The 20829-nt window shown below is 56.8% G+C and overlaps 3 protein-coding genes across 4 annotated transcripts; 2 read left to right on the top strand and 1 right to left on the bottom strand.

Moving 5' to 3' along the window:
* The first annotated feature begins 20 nt into the window (after window positions 1–20).
* Window positions 21–3960, top strand: SAXO3 (stabilizer of axonemal microtubules 3). Its single transcript, XM_045772269.2, has 5 exons — window positions 21–1484; window positions 1773–1973; window positions 2074–2238; window positions 2950–3077; window positions 3583–3960. The coding sequence occupies exons 1-5, from the start codon at window positions 1329–1331 to the stop codon at window positions 3944–3946; spliced, it is 1014 nt and encodes a 337-aa protein (XP_045628225.2). The 5' UTR covers window positions 21–1328; the 3' UTR covers window positions 3947–3960.
* On the top strand, window positions 3960–6055 carry LOC123776350 (lutropin subunit beta). Of its 2 annotated transcripts, XM_087870967.1 has the most exons (3): window positions 3960–4897; window positions 5258–5425; window positions 5741–6055. In XM_087870967.1, the coding sequence occupies exons 1-3, from the start codon at window positions 4883–4885 to the stop codon at window positions 5981–5983; spliced, it is 426 nt and encodes a 141-aa protein (XP_087727093.1). In that variant the 5' UTR covers window positions 3960–4882; the 3' UTR covers window positions 5984–6055. The 2 variants fall into 2 exon arrangements, with proteins under 2 accessions (XP_087727093.1, XP_045628242.1); XM_045772286.2 differs by having other exon boundaries at window positions 3963–5425.
* Window positions 6056–6363: 308 nt separating this feature from the next.
* Window positions 6364–20742, bottom strand: RUVBL2 (RuvB like AAA ATPase 2). Its single transcript, XM_045772266.2, has 15 exons — window positions 20359–20742; window positions 17042–17096; window positions 15363–15418; window positions 14919–15060; window positions 13890–14019; window positions 13664–13730; window positions 11149–11255; window positions 10957–11050; window positions 10449–10572; window positions 10026–10120; window positions 9806–9924; window positions 7637–7756; window positions 7106–7235; window positions 6612–6726; window positions 6364–6483 (listed from the first exon to the last, which is right to left on the bottom strand). Exons 1-15 carry the CDS (start codon window positions 20368–20370, stop codon window positions 6458–6460), a joined length of 1392 nt encoding a protein of 463 aa, XP_045628222.1. The 5' UTR covers window positions 20371–20742; the 3' UTR covers window positions 6364–6457.
* Between the last annotated feature and the right edge of the window lie 87 nt (window positions 20743–20829).

Below are 20829 nucleotides of genomic sequence, written 5' to 3'. Positions count from 1 at the left end.
TCGCCAGGATCACGCCCTGAGCCGAAGGCAGACGCTTAACCGCTGTGCCACCCAGGCGCCCCTGGCATAAAGTTCTGACCACCAGATCCGACTCCTGGCTAGGATCAGGGGTCATGTGGACAGTGCTAGGCTTTGAGTGTGCCAGGAAAATCCAAAAGGAGAAGTGGCCCTAGAGGCCTGAATGAGGGGTTCAGTGGGATGAGCTACTGGGAGCTGAGAAGGCAAAGGCCTTGACCAAAAGGTCTTTAAACCAAGGAAGTGACAAGGGATGTCAGGAGTAGATCCCACACCTTCACGATACCCCTTCATGTGTCACCAGTCCATACCTTAAGCTTGTTGCCAACACATGCGCGCGCGCACGCACACACACACACACACACACACACACACATTCTTTTAGAACCCGCTTTAGGCTAAGGACTGAGATCCTAGACATCCCGCATCCCCCACCAACACAGACTGGGCCCCTGGGAAGGGTAGGGGTGGCCAGGCTGGTCCGGGTGTAGCTGCCTCTGTTTCTACATCTCTGTGTTTCTAGGTCTGTGGTTCCCACTCTCTTTTTTGTCACCCCCCTCTCCGTCTCTTGTCTCTGGGTCAGTAGCTCTCTATCTCTGTTTCTCATTCACTGTCTCTCACCCATTCTTGCCCTTGTTTCTTTCTCATCAAAGCTCTTTCCACACCCCCTCCCCTCTCTTTTTGCTAAGTATTTCCCTGTGTATGTGTCTGTGGGTCTCTCCCTCGTCACCCGCCCCCATATCCAGGTGGAAGTTTTCAACCAAATCAAAGGCAGGCAGGACAGACGAAGCCCAAGCCCCGGACTGACTCTTTCAGCGCACACAGGGAGGGAGGGAGAGCCCTGGGGAAGTCTGGAAATCGTTACCCTTGAGGTAGGCAGGCCTGGCAGAGGGAGGAGGGGGCTGAGAGAGTTGGGACCCTGTAGGAAAAGGGGCTGTTGCTCATGGATTCCCTGATGCGGTGGGTGGTCTCTGTCCTCCCCCTCTGGGTCTCTGTCTCTCCCAACCTGGGGTCTCTGTGTCTCTAAAATTCCCTACACCTCTGAGCTTCTATTCCCTCTTCCTCCCCCTTCCTGCCCTTCTCTCTCTCTCTCTCTCTCTCTGGGACTCCCCTCCCCCATTTCTCTGAGTTTCTGTGCCCTTCTCTCAAAGTCCCTGTCCCTCTCTGTGCCTGCGTCTCTTTCTCACTCTATCCAACCATCCACACACCTGCAGGCCTTCCATTGGCTGAGTTCAGGGTGGGCGGGTTCTGTTACCTAGGGCAACGGCAACAACAAGCCTGCCCCTGCGTGGCTACCCCGCAGGGGTGGGACCATGGCGGGTCGGACCCTAGCTCTGCGCTATGGTCCCCCATGGCCCCCAATCTCTGGGACCGAGGTACCTGGATCCTGGCCCAACTGGCATCTCACCAGCAGTGGTGTCGCCCACCACATTATCCCGTCTGTGCCCTTTCCCCCGCCCAATGTGCAGGTGAGAGGACCCTAGGTTCCTGGCCAGGAGGAGACTGGGGGCCCAGACTCCGGTGTCTGAAGGAGAGGCCTGGGGGTCCAGACACCTGCTGAGAAGAAAAGGGGATTGGGGGCGTGGACTCCCCTCTGACTGAAGGAGGAGGGTCCCCGAGTCCTGGGTCTGAAAGAAGAGGGGCCAGGGAACCTGGATGCCTGGAACTGGAGGGAGGAAAGGGTTGGGGACCGACTGGGAGAGATTAGGGCTCGCGGGCCGGACTTGAATCCTTTCAGCTGACGTCCTTCTCCCCAGTCCACGGTCGCGGAGCCCCTGCCCCCTGCCGCAAAGCAGGGTTTGCACATCTGGGATTTTGACGAGGTCATCAGCAGATGGGAGACAACCTCTGGCTCGGCTTACGTGCCTAAGACCCACGGGGGGCCCTACGCACAGCCCAGGGCCCCAGAGCCTTCGGACCCCACGCGGACTGTGGGGATCAAGGATTTAGAAGAAAAGGTAAGGTTCTGGAACGTAGAGGTCCGCAGGGGACAGGACTGGGGATCGCTCTGGAGTACCGCGCACCCTCACGTCGGATCCCCGCGTCGCCTTCCCGCAGCTCAGACACCGCAGCTGGCGCCTCCCGCTGATCACAAAGCAGCAGTGCAGTGAGACGAGGGCGCAGTACACCGGCTGGCCCGGCTTGGATCAGCAGCGCCCTACCTTCTACGTCTGGCCCCAGCCCCTGGAGCTTGCCGAGCACCTTCGCGGAGGCCCTTCCCAGGTAGCGGAGAAGACCCGCTGCCACCGTGGGACGGAGCTTGTAGCGCCTGGGGCGGGGTCGGAGGGGCTCTGAAGCTGGGGACCAGGCTAGGAGACCCTGGGGTGGAGAATTTTGAGCCTGGGGTCTTGGCCAAAAGGTCTGGGACGGAATCAGGTTACGGAGTCTGGGGGTGGAGCTTGGACCTTCTGAGGTAGGGTCTGGGGGAGGAGGGGGCTGGAGACCGAAATCCCAGCGCTGAGGCTGGGGCCACAACTAGTAAATCCCGGGGCGGGGCTGGGAGGGTGTCTGAGGCCAGGGTCAGGGCTCCGCGGCGCACGGTACGTGGGGGCGGGTCTTGAACTTTCCAAGCCAAGGTCGGGAGGCGGGGCTAGGCTTTCCCGGAGTAGAGGAGCGTAGAGAAACGGTTGCCCGAGGTGCAGCTTGAATTCCAGCGGCGGGAGGTGGAAGCCAGGAGTCTGGGGGCGGAGCTGGGAAGGCTTTGTGTTCGATGACCCGCAAGTGTTTGGATTTTGGAGTAACCCTAATTAGGGTTCTGATTTGGGGAGCGAAGCTAAAGTGCGCTGACTTGCGATTGGTCAGGAAGGATTCGGATTCTGGGGGCGGGTGTGAGGGCTGGTGGGTCGAAGGAAAAGGGATCCTGAGTCTGGGAGCCAGGGCCTGGAATGCGGTATGAAACCTCTTGCTCGTCCTTCCTCCCCGGGTCCTCCTCAGGCTTTAATCCCCTGGACCAAGAACCCCGAGCTGGCCGGCCGGCCTTTCACAGTATCTGACCAGGGCATCTTGGACCGCCATCAGCTCTATCTGACCACCTCGGCCAAGGACTTCCGGGCCTACCCGAAGTGAGCCTGGGTCCTCGCTCGGCACCGCCCCCAGCATAGGCTGGTGGGACGCCGAACCCGGGTGTCGGCTGCCTCGTGTCCGACTCAGTAGCCTCAGCCTTTAGCTCCTGCACGCTCAAGAACCAGAAGTTCAGACCCCAGACACTACCTGTTTCCTTAGTGTCAACTCCCAGAAATATGAAACCTGCCGCTTGCCCAAGGGGTTCGGGACCAGGGGCGGGGCCCTAAGGCTCTGGGGCGGGACCTACTTTGGTTCCCAGATACTCCTTCCCAAGGATTAGAAAATTCCGGATTCCAGACCCTTACGGACCTCGAGGACCAGGAATCCAGGCTAGGAGTCTGCAGCCCCCATCCTTCCTGAGGGGTCCCCGAATCATGCAAATGTACCCTTGCCTCGAAACGCAGGAGTTCACGTCTACAGGCTCCTCAGAACGCGAGGTCTGAACCTCAGCCTTGTCTCTCGGAACCAACTGTGCCTTCCCTCTCCTGCCTCCCTCACCAACAGGAAGGAGTTGTCTGGATATCCCCGCAAGGACTCGCTGACCTACTGGAGCTTTGAGAAGACGCCTCAGGCCTGGGGCCATGACCCACAGAGGCCACCGTGTCCGGGCCCCTCTCGGCCGCCAGGGATCCGCGTGCCCCACGTCCACCCAGTGACGATAGCCGTGCCACACCACGGAGCGTTGTCTCTGACTCAGGAGTCCTACAGACCCCCGCTGCACCCGCTCCTCCGGCTCGACCGTTTCTGCCCGCTGGAGCTGCCCTGGGGCGGCCCCCACTGGAAGCCCGTGTCGGGGATCTACAGCGTGCCGCACGCCTACCGCACTGAGAACTCCAGCTACGGCAGCATGAAGCCAGCCCTCATCTGAGCCGGCAGCGCCAGCCCCGCCCTGGACACGCCCCCCGGGCGCGGACCGAGACGAGAAAGCGGTGACTGGGAGCACACTGGGCGGGGCTAAAGCCGGGAACCCCGCCCGCCACGTGGGAGGGAGACAGAGGCCAGGACCCGCCCACTGGGCCGTGGGCTGGGCGAATCCCACACTTGACCTTAGGGTTGACTGGTTGGGAGAGGGAGGTGGGAGCTGAGCCGGGAAAAGGTAATTTGGGGCTGTGGGCTCGAGGGCGAGTCACGCCCTCTGCGACCGAGGAGGCGGAGCTTCTTAGTCAACGACAGAGTTAAATAGCCTAAACTATGCCCATTGCTGGGTCGTCTCTGGGGGCCTGAGTGTGGGGAGATGGGGCCCCCACTGAATCCCTTGTGGAACGAAGGCACGACTGCGTGCAGGTGGAACCCGGCCTCTGGGCACAGAATCCAATATTGAAGCCACGCCCCTCCGAAGAAGTTAGTAGCACGGGAATGGCTTTCAGCCTATGGCAGGTGGAGAGGGGCTGAGGTCTCAGCTGATCATTCGAGGGTCCTTGGAAGGGGCGACCTTCAGCCTTCCCCTGGCTCCCAGCATGATGCGCAGAGGCGAGGCTATACAGCCAGGGGCAAGGCCAAGGGCTCCCTGTGGCCCATTCCCGATGACCAGGAACACGACTTCGCTAGTACCTGAGGATTGAGTCAGTGAAGTCAGCTTCACCTTGGGCGTCTCCTGCTTCTTGTGTGGGAGCCACTCAGGGAGTGGGGGGTAAGGGGCACTCCACGGAGCCACTCCTGCACACCTCCGTGACCTTTTCTGCTTCTCGCCCCCAGAAAGATTAGTGTCCAGGTTACCCCATCGTGCCGTCACCCGCAGTGGCCTTGCCGCCCCCACAGCCTGCAAGTATAAGACCAGGTAAACATCATAGGGAAGGCACTGAGCATGGAGACGCTCCAGGTAAGACTGTAGGGCCCCTAGGCACTTTGCAACTCTGTCCAGGCCACAGCTGGCACAAAGAGGGAGAGTCCTGTGACCTGATGGAGGAGGCTTCCTTCTAGAAGAGTGTGGACGGCCAGCAGGCTTCCTGCCAGGAGGGAAGCAGGTGGAGCAGGGCCTGAGGGTGGGAATCTGCAGTGTTGGGAGTATCTGGGGTTCCTGAGTCCTGGGACAGGGGATCGAAGTGGGACAGATGGGTCCCGAATGGAAGAGGCCAGGCAGGGGAGCTGTGTCCCTGAATGTGTCTGTGTGGGGGATGGGAGGGTAAGGGCTCAGGGTAGAGAGGTCTGGCTTGGCCCAGAGACACCGGCCTTGTCCCAGGGCCTGCTGCTGTGGCTGCTGCTGAACGTGGGTGGGGCATGGACATCCAGGGGGCCACTACGCCCACTATGCCGGCCCATCAACGCCACCCTGGCTGCCGAGAACGAAGCCTGTCCGGTCTGTATCACCTTCACCACCACCATCTGCGCCGGCTACTGCCCCAGCATGGTGAGCTGCGGGGGGCGGTCGAGGGCCAGCCCTGCTGGCTGGGGGACGGGTGCTGCCACCTCAGCACCAGGGGGGGTACTCAGGGCCGGGCCCACATCAGACGGGAAGCGGCAGCGGGGATGGAAGGGTGGCCTGCCCCCTGGGCAGGGGCTGGGGAACTGGGAGTCAGAGCTGGGCACGTGGGAGGGAGGGGGAGCACAGGGGGTCTGCTGGACACCTGAGTCTGCGACCTGTGAGGGGTGGGGGGAGCTCAGGGGAGGGCCTGACCAAAGGAGGATAGCCATGCCCCCCCCACCCCCCACTCCTGGCCCACAGGTGCGAGTGCTGCCAGCCGCCCTGCCGCCCGTGCCCCAGCCGGTGTGCACCTACCACGAGCTGCGCTTTGCCTCCATCCGGCTCCCTGGATGCCCGCCTGGCGTGGACCCCATGGTCTCCTTCCCCGTGGCCCTAAGCTGTCGCTGTGGGCCCTGCCGCCTCAGCAACTCCGACTGTGGGGGTCCCAGAGCCCAACCCTTGGCCTGTGACCGCCCCCCGCTCCCGGGCCTCCTGTTCCTCTAAGGATCCCCCCCACACCCCAACTCCTGGAGCCAGCAGATGCTTCTTTCCTCCCTTCTTAATAAAGGCTTCTCGAACTGCACTCAGGTTGTCTTTTGTCAGGCTCAGGGTGCATGTACGCGTACACACACACACACACACACACACTCACACACTCACGATGGGTCCAGTTTCAGGGGCACCTGGATGGCTCATTCGGTTAAGTGTCTGACTCTTGATTTCGGCTCAGGTCATGATCTCAGGGTCGTGGGAATGTGCCCCATAGTGGACTCCATGCTGGGTGTCCTGGAGCCTGCTGCAGATTCTCTCTCTCCCTCTTCCTCTGTGCCCCCTCCCCCACCACATGAACTCTCTCTAAAAAAAAAAAAGAGAGAGAGAATGGGTCCAGCTTCAGAACCATTTTATACAAAGTTACAGTGTCAGAACTCTAGTAGAAAACAGGTGGGGCGGGGGGGAGAGGGAGAGGGTGACATCGGCTCACGAGGTGTCCATGGTTTCGCCTTCTGTGGGGAGAAGGAAGGCCAGGTGGTCAGTGTGGCCCAGAGGGCAGGGCCTGAGATCTCCAGATCAGACACCCGCCTGCCCTCTGGGGTGGGTGACCCTGGGGACAGGCGCAGCAGGGGACACTCACTGAGCTCGTTGAAGAGAAAGGCATCCTGGTACTCCTTCATGTACTGCGTGGAGCGCGACTCGTCCAGGAAGAGGGAGTAGACCCGTTTGATGTCATCTACCTGCACTTCCGTGCCCTGACAGGGGATGGCCAGACCTCAGTGGGGCCCCTCTCCGGCAGGTGGGTCAGGCTGGGGACTCCGGGGCCGGACTGCCTGGGTTCGAATCCCGCCTTGGCCACCTCCCGGCTGAGGGCCCAACCCCTCCAGTCCTGGGTTTCTTCATCAGGAAGATGACCTTGACGGCATTAACTCAGAGCTGACGGACATCTCCAAAGCACCCGCTACGTGTCAGGCCAGGAGATACAGGTATAAACTCCCCAGACCCAAGCTACCGGCCTTTGAAAACCCTGTTCTGGGACTAAATCCAACAACGTACTCCAAGCCCTTGGAGTGGTGAGCGAGGCACTCGCTCGCTCGCTCGGGCCGGCCCCGGGGGCTTACAGGGCTGGCTGACCTTGCGTTTCCGGCACACCAGGCTGGCAGCCGTGATGAGCTGGATGGCGTAGCGCAGGGACGTCTCCAGCCCAATGCGCGTCAGCACTGTGTAGGCGTCCTCACTCATTTCTACGTCCTCCTCCTCACACCTGTGGGCGGCGGGGGGGGGGGGGGGGGGGGGGCGGTCAGCCAGGCTGTGACTGCAACGAACCCCCTGCCCCTGGCCGGCCCTTCCCCTGGGCGCTGCTGGACATCCTGGGGGATGTGTGGAGTCTATGTCCTCAGAGCCATGGAACGCTGAGCAAGAAGGGCCACTGAGGTATAGGCTGGGCCTGCAGCCTGGGCCCCCAGACCCTCCCCAGCCAGGGCTCTTTCTCCGACCCCCGATCGGAGGCCATTGCTTGGATGCCCAGCCCTACCTCTTGCAGGTCCAGCGACCCTCCCCCTCAGACCTCGCTGCCCCCACCTGCCAAACACGGTGGGGGCCAGCCCTTCCTCTCAGGCCCGCAGCCGCGTCCTGCCCCAGAACGCCAGGCGGCTCTGCCCATACCGAATGCGGAGAATCTGCTTTGTGTCCTTCTCACTGTAGGGAGAGGTGGAGACGATGAGCAGGCGGTCCAGGAGGTCGATGGGGATGCCATGCGGGCTCTGGTAGCTGGTACCCCGGATGCTGGGGAGGAGGGGGGGAAGGGAGGGCTGTCAGGGTGATGCTCCCAGAACGCGGCTCTCCACTCCCTCTCCTTGGAATCCCCCACCGCCCCCCTCCACCACGGCCCACTCACCGGGCAAATACCACTTAACCTTTAGCTCAGGGCTGCTGTCACCACCGAGCACGCAGCCACCCCCCCCAGAGCTGGGCTGGCTTTAGCTGGGTATCTACATCTGGGATTAAGAATCAAGGTCCCCCTCCTCTGCGTGACACAGAGCTCCAAAGAGAAGCGACTATGCCGGTCCTACTTCCTGCTGCACCCGGCCCGGCCCAGGGCCCAGGAGATGGGAGTGGATTCTCAACATTCACGGCAGTGAAGGTTCTGTCACCGCTTCTCGAGTAGGTTCTTGGGAGCCTTTGCTCACAGTACTTTTGTCAACCGACTGACATGTAACCTGGTTCTATGTGTTTCTGTTTAAAGACAGCCTATTCGGGGCGCCTGCGTGGCACAGCGGTTAAGCGTCTGCCTTCGGCTCAGGGCGTGATCCCGGCGTTCTGGGATCGAGCCCCACATCAGGCTCCTCCGCTATGAGCCTGCTTCTTCCTCTCCCACTCCCCCTGCCTGTGTTCCCTCTCTCGCTGGCTGTCTCTATCTCTGTCGAATAAATAAAATCTTAAAAAAAAAAAAAGACATCCTATTGAACATATGTCACTGACCCACTCCCCTCGAACTTGCGGCTAGCAGCACTCTACGTCAGGCCCGAATGAAGCTCGTCTAACACACACACGCTTTCTCTAGAAGACGTGTCCATCCCCGCCCTATGCTTAGGGACACGGGACAGCGAGGGGCCTCTTTAGCCACGAAATCACCACTAAAAAGCATAAAACGCGGCACTAAACAGATCAGGAAAAGGACACTCATTTACAGCAGGTGAGCTGAACCCAGAAGGCAGGCAGGGTGTCGCCTTGTAGGACCTCAGTTTGGAGTGGCCGTATAGGGCGACTCAAACACGTGGCCCCTCCGCACATGTCTGCGGCCGGAGCACCAGAGTGTCGGCAGTACTGATTTGGGGGGCGGGGGGTTACAAATCAATGGTAGTGACAGTACGCAGACACCCAAACACAGGCCGTGCAGATAATGAGGAGGGACCTGGGTTTGCGGCCGGACCCGGGAGGCGCCCTGGGCTCAGCCGGGCTCTTCCCATCCTCGTTCGGAGAGCCAACTCTGGCCCTGACACCTTCTCCCTGTAACCTGAGGCACGTCACTGGGCCTCGCTGTCCTCGTCTGTACCATGGGGCTGAGACAATATCCACCTCCCGAGCTCCTCTGAAGGGTCTGGGCGGTTCACCGGGGAAACAAGCCAGGGACAATCTGCCCATCTGCCCCCTGCAGGGGTGACGGTGGTCCTCCGGGCCCCAGCCTCCTGGGGGCTATGTACCCCCCACTTCCTCCTCCCTGTTCACCAAAATACAGATGCGGCAGAGAAGGCGGCCAGCTGGGACAACAGAGCGAGGGGTGCTGGCAACACCCTAGGGCAGAGGTTCCCAAGCTTTACCAGAACCTGAGCACTTCACGGCTCGGGAATTTTTCCCTGGTATTCTTAGGCCAAAAGTAATATTAAGTTCTGGTCTGTAAAGTGGTTAGGGCTAAGTGACGTAAGCACAGTGATTTACGCAGTGTCCAACACACATCTCCGTGCATCCCTCAGAAACAAACCATCCCACAGCACTGTGTGTGTTCTGTGGCACACTGGGAGGCCTCGGCACGCAGTTTGGGAACTGCAGCCTCAAGGGCTATAGGAACAAAGACAGAAAGAACATGGTCCCTCAGCTTCCTTGTGGGGCAGAGCTGCCCGCCTACCCTCCCTGAGCCCCCGACTAGGAGAAGGAGAAGCACATCCTTTCGTCTGGGCCCCGGTACTTGTGGGTAGCCTTGTTGCAACAGCTAAGCCCATACCCTTCCTAACAGGGAGCTCAACAAACATGCCCTGCTTACCCTGGGCCTACACCCACCGCCTGGAGCACCCCATTTTCCCCAGAGGCCTTTGAGGGGGCCACCAGCTGGCTCACCGGGTGATGCCGCGGTTGGTGGCCATGATGAGGACTGGCGCCATGTCACTCTCCAGGGCCCGATTGAGGAAGGAGAAGCTTTCGATGTCTAGCATGTGGACCTCGTCGATAAACAGCACCTGGGAGCCATTGGGGCATGTGTCAAACCCACGACCCGAGCCTGTCTCTTCCCATTTCCCACCACCACAAGCCGCCTGCCCTGGCCGAACCCAGTACTCACCCCGGGGATGATCTCTGCTTTGCCCTCCTCACGCCACTCAGCCACCTTGGCATTGATCTGCTCTCGGACTTCTGACTTGATCTCCCCTGTGTCGCCTGAGGGAGGCAGGGGTGGCGCAGGGAGTGTCAGACAGGAAACAGGGACCCAGGGCCGGAGGGTGGAGGAAGATAGAGAAAGATGGGACACCAGGGACAGGGAAGAGAGACCAAGACTGGAGTGGCAAAGGGACAGAAGGGGTGGGAGTCCCAAATGTCCCAGAGAGGAGGAAGACCAGAGACAGAGAAACCAGGAAGAAGAGAGGGCAGGACATGCAAGCCCCCGCTAGACCCCCGAGAGAGGGACAAATGGCAACAGAGTGGGAGGGATGAATCAGGGGATTGTGTCGGGGGTTGTACGGAGCAGGGCCAATCCGAGGGGCCTCACCTGAGAAGAGAGCCAGGAAGCCCTGGGTGCGGGAGTTGATGACGTCAATCTCATGCAGGGACACGGTGTGGACCACCTCCTTGCGTTTCTGGAGTTCTCCGTCTGGACACTGCACGAACTTGGTCTATGGGGTGGGGCGGGGGAGGGGAGGGAGAGACAAGGGCGGAGAAGAGCATGAAAGAGGGCTCAAAGGGGCTGTGTAGGGGGAGATCGGACTCTGGACTCCTTGGGATGGAGCTGAGAATCCAGAAACCCCAGGTCCAAGAGGTAGTCACCACTAGGAGATTCAAGAGCACTGAAGGACTAGGGGTTCCCGGAGGACCTCAGAAACCAGGAGCAAATGGCCAAGCTGAAGGGCCCTGGCTGTCCTAGACCGTATAGGGAAAAAGTCCAGGGACATGGAGCTGGGGTGACTGGAGGATCCAGACCCTCTGGGCCATGGGGGTGATGGAAGAGATGCAAACATGCCGGTGCCCGGAACGAGGGGACCCCCAGAGCCCTGACCCACCTGGGAGCCCATGGCGTCATAGTCGCGAGCGCGTGTGAAGGAGCGGCCCAGCTTGGAGATCTTGCCCGTGGCCTTGTCAATGGTGATCACATCCCTGCAGGTGGGGGGGGGGGGTAGGAGGGCGGGAGTGAGGACAGGAAAGGGCCCAAGATCCCCCACCTTGGCCACCCAGTGTGGCCCCCTGCCACTTACCCAGCCTGGACCTTGTCCTTGGTCAGGGACTCAATCATCTTGGTGCCCAGGTCGTAGATGGTCTCCATCTCCGTGGTCTTGAGGGTCAGCTTGCCTACCTTGGAGCCCTGAGAAGGGTGACATGCCAGGCAAGGAGCTCAGAGCAGGCCCGATGTCCCCCCAGTACGGCTGAAATGGGCAGGACACAGGGATGCTTCAGGGGCTGACAGACATGTTCACTGTCAGGACCGTGGCGATGGCCTCACGGGCACACACGTGTGTCGAACCTTAACATCCTGTAAACTTTCAACGTGTGCAGTTCATGGTTTGTCAATTTCTCCTGCATAAACCGATTACTAAAAACCCAGCGAGCAAACAGGCCACCACCTGCCTAAAAGATAAAGTCTTAAGAACAGCAACACGGCCCAGAGGGCCCGTGACATGGGGGTCACACGCTAACACTCCTTACTCGATAGCCAAGTAACTGGTGTTTTTTATCCTTCACAAACCCAGAAAACAGAGCAAAGGCTAAACACAGCTAAGAAAACAAAAACGCCACACTCCCTCCCACAGGGGTTAAGCACAGTCAACATCTTCCAGGCTCTTTCAGCACATTCACCTCTCTCGTTTCCAGTGAGTTGTCCCTTCTGTAGGGACAGGTGGCAGGAAGAAAGGGTCGAGATTTGGGAGGGAGGGAAAGATGGTTTGGGTTTTACATTTTTATCTTTTGTTATTTTTTAAAGATTGATTGATTGATTGATTTAATTTATTTATTTATTTATGTAAGTAATCTCTACGCCCACCGTGGGGCTCAAACTCATGACCCTGGAGATCAAGAGTCACACGCTCTATCGACTGAGCCAGCCAGGTGCCCCAGGTTTCGCATTTTTAAAGGGAGGATACATCCATGGAATTCTTCTGTCATAAAAACCAAGCTTAAAGAAAGAACTACCTTGTGGGGCTCGTGGGTGGCTCAGTCAGTTAAGTGTCTGACTCTTGATCTCAGCTCAGGTCTTGATCTTAGGGTTGTGAGTTCGAGCCCCACGTTGGGGGTAGAGTTTACTTTAAAAGAAAAAAATAAAAGAACTATCTTGGGAATGGCTTTCTCTATGTTTAAATATTCTCCTACCGTATTTTTAAAATTCAAAATATAATTGCCGATGGATGGGACTGATTTAGGAGACTGTGGACAGGGGTTAAAAGTGCAAGTCGAGGGGCGCGTGGGTGGCTCAGTTGGTTGGGCATCTGCCTTCAGCTCGGGTCATGATCTCAGGGTCCTGGGATCAAGGCCGGCGGCGGGCTCCCTGCTCAGCTGGGCGTCTGCTTCTCCCTCTCCCTCTGCCGCTCCCCCTGCTTGTTCTCTCTCCCAAATAAACAAATACATTTTTTTTTAAATTGTCGATGTAATTATGCATCTGAAACCCATTTCCACTGAGAATGACAAGCAAGTGAAAGAAGGGGACAGTGTCCATGTGACAAGACACAGGAACAGAAGGTGACTGGGCATGAGGCCAACGGGCTTGAAGCACATTTAAGCTTTCCATTACTTGGCATGTTACCAGCAACTACAACTTCACGTGTAAAAGAGAATGCGAGACGGAGAAAGCACAGCCTGGAGAACACGGTGCCAGGTGAGAGAAGCCAGCCTCGGTGGGTCACGTGCTGCAGGACCCGGTGTATAAGAACCGCCCAGAACCAGCAACTCCACGGAGACAGGAAGCAGACGCATGGCCGCCAGGGGTCGGGAGCCGGCAAAGCTCTACTTTTTTATCTTGATGGTGGTTCTAAGGGGATTTGCTTTATAATAACTTACTAACCACACGATTATTTTACGTGCTTTACATCTGTTCTGTTTTACAACAAGAATGTTATAATTCTTAGCTTAAAAAAAAAAAAGGGAGCGAATCTCAACAACCGTGTAAGCTGCATAGGAAATGCCTTTTAGTGCTAAGCTTCATAAAATCTCCCAGAACAGGTTCTTAAGCCCAGCCATTAAGAATTAGCTGTGAGATGGGGCGCCTGGGTGGCACAACGGTTAAGCGTCTGCCTTCGGCTCAGGGCGTGATCCCGGCGTTATGGGATCGAGCCCCACATCAGGCTCTTCTGCTATGAGCCTGCTTCTTCCTCTCCCACTCCCCCTGCTTGTGTTCCCTCTCTCACTGGCTGTCTCTATCTCTACCGAATAAATAAATAAAATCTTAAAAAAAAAAAAAAGAATTAGCTGTGAGAGAGCGCCGCCGCTCTTTCTGCCCACAGGTCCTGTCCCCGTGCTTTAATAAAACCACCATTTTGCACAAAAAAAAAAAAAAAAAAAAGGAATTAACAGTGAGAAACTTCCAGACCTTCTCTGTCATGACACCACTTGGTTTTAACTGCTCACGGTGTCGCTCACAAGTGGATAAACTTGCAATCTACTGATCCCACTGTAGGTGCACAGAGGGCTCCAACCTGCAGCTCAAACATTCCATGGATTCTGATCTCAGTGAGGACCTGCCGCCCCACATTCGGAGGTGGCCTAGGCTCACAGCAGACTCACCGTCCCTGTCGCCGGCCTGTCAATCTGGATCTCCACCACCTCCCCTTCGATGATCTCGGTCTCCTCCCTGGACAGAGAACGGGTGTGAGCAGAGAGCCCCATGTCTGGGCCCTTGAGAATGGCTAACTCCCATGAGCCCCTGGGCACCGAACAAGTCCAACAGGGCAGGGGTCATGCTGAGGCCGCTGGGCGTTGGCTCCAGCCCTGAACTGGGTCCTGCGCTTACTTGATGCGAACGCCGATAGACCGTCGGAAGGCCTGTGTCAGCGCCTCTGTCTTGCTCATCTCCAGCGAGAAGATCTCACTGCCGGCGATGGCTGTGAAAGGGGTGTCAGGGCCCAGGGCCTGGGCCATGCCTGTGGAAGAGGTGGTCTGGGTAGGTGGGCACAGCCTGGCACCAGGCAATACCTCCTCCGAGTCAAACCAGCTCTCTCCCTCCTCAGGAAGGCACGTAGTTGAGATGTCCCTAAAGTCAAGGCTTTGGTCTTACTCATCTAAGTGCCCCCAGTGTCTGGCCCAGGACCCCATTTTATTAAGAAAGCAATGGTCCGGGCGCCTGAGTGGCACAGCGGTTAAGCATCTGCCTTCGGCTCAGGGCGTGATCCTGGCGTTGTGGGATCGAGTCCCACATCAGGCTCCTGATATGAGCCTGCTTCTTCCTCTCCCACTCCACCTGCTTGTGTTCCCTCTCTCGCTGGCTATCTCTATCTCTGTCAAATAAATAAATAAAATCTTAAAAAAAAAAAAAGAAAGAAAGCAATGGTCCACGTTAAAACACATTAATATGTGTTAATGTCTCACCATGTTGCAGCAGAATGTAACTATATGATTAAGTTCTAGTCAATAAGATATAAGCAAAAGCGTGTGGGAGTCCCAACACAGCTGCTTAAAGGGAGCAACCTTTAAAGGGAGGGAGGTACACCCTCACTGCAAGATCTCTTTTCTCGTTCCTTCTACCTGGGACTATGGGTGGGAAGGCTGGAGCTTAGGCAACCCTCTTGGAACACGAAGTGCCCTGACATGGAAGCTAGTACAGAGAATGTTGAGGTGGGAAGGCAGAATACTTTACAGAACTCCTCAACAAGCCCTAAGTGGTCTATGTTCAGATTTCTTCTATGTGAGAGAATGAACCAGAGTGCTTATGCCCCTGCCATTTTGGGCTGTCTGTTAAATGCGGCTGAACCCAACCTGGATTTACACAGTAAGGATTGTCTGGCAGAGACCAGAAGAGCTCCTGCCCCGAGAGGCCTCTTACCCATGGCGATGGCCGTCTTCCCGGTGCCTGGCTGGCCAGCAATGAGCACCGCCCGCCCGGCGATCTTCCCTTCCCGGATCATCTCCAGCACAACGCCAGCTGCCCGCCGGGCTGCCAGCTGCCCCACCATGCCCTGGGAAGCCTGTAGGGTGGGAGGCGAGAGCACACCAGGTGACTTCCTACTGGGCTGCCACCCCATTTCCACCACCTCCAGGCCGGGGAGATGAAAGGGCATGCTCTTGGCTTGGCTAGGACTTCAGGAAAAAGTTAAAAAAAACTTTTTCCACCCCAATTTTTTAAAGCTAATAAAACTCTACACATGGCTCAATCTTATAGATAGGTAGCCAAAGGTCTGGGAGACCCTAACACTCCCTGGGGCCCTGGGGTCCCTGTGCCTGAGGCCTCCATGGATCAGCCTTCCCACCCCACCGCCCTCAGCTCTACCTGCCGTGGCTCCAAGGCATCGTCCAGCCCCAGCCCCCGGATGTGAGAGTGTGCACCTGTGTTGGGGGAAAGAACCAGAAGACACAGTTACCAGCCAGCTTGGGATAATGTGTGACCTGAGGAAAGGGGCTTCGTCTCTCAGCCCTGGTTTCCTCCTTGGTCAAATGGGAGGTCTGAGTCTCTACCTCACTGGGAGGATGGCTGGTCGGGATACATGCTTAATAAACTGGAGCTACTCTTAGAATACAGCATAGCCGACCAGAATCATCGAGACCCGGTTAACCACACCATCAGATCAGGATCTAACCGTGACAGCTAACGATCACAATTACTTTACGTTTATAGCCTCAGGGGCCCCACAGATTCTTATTTCATTCCATGTCACCCCGAGAAACAGAAGAGTCCTAGCTATTACCACCCCAGAGTGCTTCTGGGATTCAATATCCTCTTCGGGCCCTCACCAACATGAAATCGAGAAGGGAGCCCAGAGAGGTCAGGCCCCCTGCCCAAGACCACACAGCCCAGCAAGAGGTCAAGACGCGGGATTTCAGTGTTTCACACTGGACCGGGGCTGGGCAAACTATAGCCTGGGGGCCAGTAACTTGTTTTTGTAAATAAAGTTTTATTGGCACACCACCATGCCCATTCCCTTACATACTGCCTGTAGCTGCTTTCACGCAACAACAGGAGAACTGAGTATTTTCCACAGACAAGAGATTTACTGCCTGGCCCTTTAAGAAAAGATTTGCTGACCCCAGCACTAAATCGTAAGCACCTGAGGGCAGGTACTGGGTGCAGTTAGTGTCGACGGGGTCCTCAGCTCCAGCAGGGCCTGGCCCTCTGATAGCTGAGACAGTGTTGGCCCCTGCCCGTTAACGGCTTTATATGCCTGACCTTAGGGAACCTTATATCAACTGATGAAGTGAACTACCTTTGCTCCATTTTGCAGATAAGGACATTGAGGCAGAGAGCAACTAGCCTCTTGCAAAGAAGTGGTCGCCAGCAGCGGGGCTCCGGAACCCATGTTCCTAGCCACAAGCTCTTTACTCGTAGGCACAGAGTGAAGGAACGCGCAAGAACAAGTAGTCTCCCCCATGCAGGTAAAGCTCTTTGGGGAGGCTGCACCCTGCTGGCCCACTACACCCCAGCTTCGTGCTCCTGGATTTACAGCCTACTCCATGTGGGAGCTGGGACCAGCGGCTTGACTGCTCTGAGTCTTGGTTTCCTCGGCTGAAATATGGGATGACAGTCGGTATGCCCATCTCTCGGGATGGCCGTGAGAACTTGGCAGGTCACGAACTGGTTATCTGTTGAGCACCTACTCTGTTGGGGGCCCCTGCTAGGGACACAGCCAGAAACGAGCCAGACCTGGTCCCTGCGCACAGGGAGCTGATGCCACAGTGTGTGCTGAGGGCATGGGACAGTCAGTTCTGAGCCAACCCCAGCGGGGACTCAGCAAACTTCCACTTTCATGATTTCCAAGAAGCAAAATGCTGGGACACCCAGGAGCCTGACCAGGGTAGCCAAGCCAACAGAAGTGCAGCCTGGGGTTAGGGGCCCAGCACGGTCCCCCATGTGCCATCTGAGCCCGCTCTGGCACTCAGCCCGGCTCCCTCTCAGGGCTCCTGGGCAGGCTGGCTCTGTCGGGGGCAGGCAGGGTCTGGGTCGTGCTCACTCACCGATACGCTCAATCCTCGTCACATCTCGGATCTCTGGGACCTTTGTTGTGGCCGACTGGAAGTGGAGGAAGACACGTGAGAAGAGTCAGATTATCTCAGTTTTCACCAACTCCTCCTCTGTCCCTCCCGCCCATGTCCTGGGAGACAGTCCTTTCCATTCCTTTTCCCTACACAAGGCAGGTCAACAGCCCAAACATCCGTCCCTCCCACCCTTCTCATTTGTCACCAACTAATGCTGGTTGGTTGACCCCAGTACACTGAGTCCCAGAAAGACAAGGACCGTCCGTGTCTGTCTCATTGACAGCTCTGTCACCAGGGCCTAGCACATTATTTGGTGCCCAGGAATTATTTGGTGAAGGAAGAAGTCCTCCCCACTTCCATGACTGGAAGGACAGACACCTGACTGCCCAAGCCCCCTGTGCCCTGCTGCCCGAATCTCTATCACTGGGCCTTTGCATGCGCTCATCCCAGAGTCCATCCTGCTCTCCCCACCTCCCTCACTGAATTAGATCAAGCAACGCTCAGGAAGGGAGACCCTCCCTGACCTCTGCCCCAGCCTGACCCGTTCCAGGGTCTCTGGATGTCCAGACAGAATGAGAGGTCGAGCCGGATCTCCCTGTGTAATCTCACATTTAGGAGGGAGACTGTCTGATCAGTGTTCTCGGCTCCAGGGGACGGAAGGCCCGTGAAGGGCACAGCCCACATCCTGCTTGTTCACCTGGGGTTCAACACTTGGGGTCTGGATGAACGATGTACTGCAGTGCTGAGCTGAGTCAACAAGCAGGAACTGAGTCCTCTGGTGTTCCCAGCTCTCTGAAAAGAGGAGCCAGCCACCATTTCTTCTCACAGAGGGGAGACAGATCAGTAAGTACCCCCTGGGACAATCCTAAAACCCCCAGAAGATGCGCATGAGTTTTCACAGCAGCATTATTCACAAAAGCCAAAAGGCGGGAAAACCCAAAATGTCCATCAACGGATGAATGGATAAACAAAAGGTGGTATGTCCACACTTGGAATATTATTTAGCCATAAAAAGAAAGTTCTAACATATGCTACAGTGTGGATGAACCTTGAAAACATCATGTGCAATGAAAGAAACCAGGCACAAGAGGTCACCTATGGTGTGATTTCACTGATATGAAATGTCCAGGATAAGCGAATTCGTAGAGACAGGAAGTACACTGGTGGTGGCTAGGGCTGGGGGTATGAGAGAATTGGGGGATAACGGCCAAGAGCTAGCTACAGGGCTTCCCTCTTGGGAGGATAAAGATGCCCTAAAATTGATTGAGGTGACAGTTGCACAATTGTGAATATACTAAAAGCCACTGAACTGTACACTTTAAATGGGTAAATCGTATGGTATGTGAATCGCATCTCCATAAAGCTGCTAAAAAAAAAATCTGGGTGGTAGGTCCTAGGCTGTATTATTTTCTGACACTGGAGGATTTAGCAATTTCTTTCTTTCTTTTTAAAGTTTATTTCTTTAAGGAATCTCTACACCCAACAGGGGCTCGAACTCACGTCCCCGAGATCAAGAGTCACCCGCTCTCCACTGACTGAACCAGGTGCCCCTCACAATTTCTAGTAAAGGAAAGGAAAGCCTAAGCAGCCAGCCTGCTGACCCAGTCCCTTGGCCACCTTCTCCCAACCCTTCCCCCCTCCACAGGTCTCTCTTCTTCCACCAGGAGAGGAGAGGAAGGCATCCAACCTAGTGGAAGGCTCCTGTCTCTGGAGTTTAGACTGTGGCCACCACATGGTCACAAGCTTCCCTCCCACTTACCCTCTGTTCATAGAAGGCTGGAACCAAGAACAGTGGACACTGGCCCCAAACACTATCAGAAGACTCAGAACATACCCCCACACATCACGACACACCCTATCAGACCCTCCTTGCAGCAATGAATGGGCATGGATCCAGAAATCCCAACTCTGAGCAATCCCAACACAAACAGACCTGCCTCCTACAAGGCCTTCCTTTTCACCAGAAGCCTCTCCTATGCTGTGCTCTCCATTGACCCCATGGAAGCAGAGGTCATTTTAAAACTTGGCACCCACGATCCCGTCAAACTTCAAATACTTCATCCCTGTCCATAGGAAATAGGTCTCGGGAGTGTGGCTGTTACCTTTTCTCTTCTGCTCCCTTATCCACCCCCTTTGCCATGTTAGCAGCCACAAGCTCAAATTCCACCCCTCCCTCTGCACCAGTAACTATTGCCCCCACCCCACCTCCATCCTGACCAGAGTCACTATGGGAACCAAAGCAGCCAGAAGCCCAGTTCAACCCCAAGCTAAGACCACATCCCTTCTTCATTCAGATGTTTCTCAAGCAAATGCCAGGGCCAGTGTACCTAGTCTCTTCCTTACAGAGCTCATTCATTCATTCATTCATTCAAACATTCAAGTGATAAGCCACTAATCATCTGCACTGAGTATGAGGTGCTGAAATATGAAAATGGCCCAAACAGTCCCATGACGTGATCCCTAACCTCTGGACCCCTAGCCGTGTCCCCTTCCCCACGGACACCCTCCAGGTTCTCAACACTCTGGTGGCTCAAGGCTAAGCAACTTCACACTCTCAAGCACACAGGACAGGTCTCCACCTGAGCTTCCTCCTGGTACTCAGGTGCCATTCATACCATCAACAACCCAAGGCTCCTGAACGGCTTGAAGCCCAAGATACTACAACCCTCATCAAATTTTAGGGCAAAAGACTGCAGAACTGACTGCTGACAGCGCCCAGAGGACTGGAAGTTGGAGTTCCCATAACACCATGCGGTCAGATCTGACCACCGAGACCTTGACTTGAATACCACTTGAATCCAGGATTCCAGGATACCAGCCCCTTTCCTCCTCCTCAGACCCGGAGTCCTGGCCCCCAGCCTCCTCCTCCTTCAGACGCAGGTGCCGGGGCCCCCAACCCCTCCTCTCTCAGACCCAGGAATCTTCACCCCCAGCCTCCTCCTCCCTCAGACCCAGGAGTCCTGGTCCCCAACCCCTCCTCCCTCAGACCCAGGGGTCCGGGCCTCCAGCTCCTCCCTCAGCCCCAGCAGTCCAGTCCCTCAGCCCCTCCTCCCTCAGCCCCAGGAGTCTAGACCCTCAACGCCCTCCTCCTCCTTCAGACGCAGGAGCCGGGGCCCCCAACCCCTCCTCTCTCAGACCCAGGAATCTTCACCCCCAGCCTCCTCCTCCCTCAGACCCAGGAGTCCTGGTCCCCAACCCCTCCTCCCTCAGACCCAGGGGTCCGGGCCCCCGGCATCCTTCCCGCTCAGACTCGGGAGTACAGATTCACTCCTCAGCTCTCCCCACGCAGCACTTACCACGGTTGCCATGATGCTCACCAACCGCCAATATCCTAGCGGAAACGGAAACGCGCTAGGAACTGAGGCGTTCTGGTCCCTCTAGACGGCCAGGTCCTCCAAGATCTCGACGTTTCCTCATAAATATGCAAACTCTCCTTGTGGGGGCGTGGCGTCACTTTTTAGGTTCTGCTCCTCCGCCGAGACTGAGCTGGTAAAGGGATTCCCGGAACTCCGGGGTGTGTTCCCAACGCCTCTTGGCCCCTCCTTTTACCCAGGCCTCCTTGCTGAGGCTGATTGCAAAACTCTTAAGACTTCTTTGAGCAACCACACGTACCCCACGATCGCTTTCCTCCCTATTCCACCCTCTTCTCTCCCGGCTAACTTTGGGGCCTCAAGATTAGGATTGACAGAGTTGAGGGCCAATCTGCTAGCGCAGGGAGCAGCCACGCCCCCCCAAAGCTCTCATTGGTCGCTAAGGTGGCGGGGCAG

The sequence above is a fragment of the Ursus americanus genome, chromosome 21 (genome assembly GCF_024610735.1).
Source record: "Ursus americanus isolate L20-20 chromosome 21, mUrsAme1.1.p, whole genome shotgun sequence".
Taxonomy (NCBI): Eukaryota; Metazoa; Chordata; class Mammalia; order Carnivora; family Ursidae; genus Ursus; species Ursus americanus.
This window is presented reverse-complemented; position numbering and strand designations above follow the sequence as displayed.

Bases quoted from the DNA above. Each gene is read 5' to 3' on its own strand.
- RUVBL2 (XM_045772266.2), bottom strand. The intron at 15,419-17,041 runs GTGAGTGAGCAC...CCCCCAACACAG, and splicing joins GACGAGGATTGAGCGTATCG to GTGCACACTCTCACATCCGG. The intron at 6,727-7,105 runs GTCAGCCAGCCC...ATCCCCTGTCAG, and splicing joins TGGTGTGCCGGAAACGCAAG to GGCACGGAAGTGCAGGTAGA.
- SAXO3 (XM_045772269.2), top strand. From the start codon at position 1,329: ATGGCGGGTCGGACCCTAGCTCTGCGCTATGGTCCCCCATGGCCCCCA. The intron at 1,485-1,772 runs GTGAGAGGACCC...CCTTCTCCCCAG, and splicing joins TTCCCCCGCCCAATGTGCAG to TCCACGGTCGCGGAGCCCCT. The intron at 1,974-2,073 runs GTAAGGTTCTGG...GCCTTCCCGCAG, and splicing joins TCAAGGATTTAGAAGAAAAG to CTCAGACACCGCAGCTGGCG.
- LOC123776350 (XM_045772286.2), top strand. From the start codon at position 5,141: ATGGAAGAGGCCAGGCAGGGGAGCTGTGTCCCTGAATGTGTCTGTGTG. The intron at 5,426-5,740 runs GTGAGCTGCGGG...CCTGGCCCACAG, and splicing joins CCGGCTACTGCCCCAGCATG to GTGCGAGTGCTGCCAGCCGC.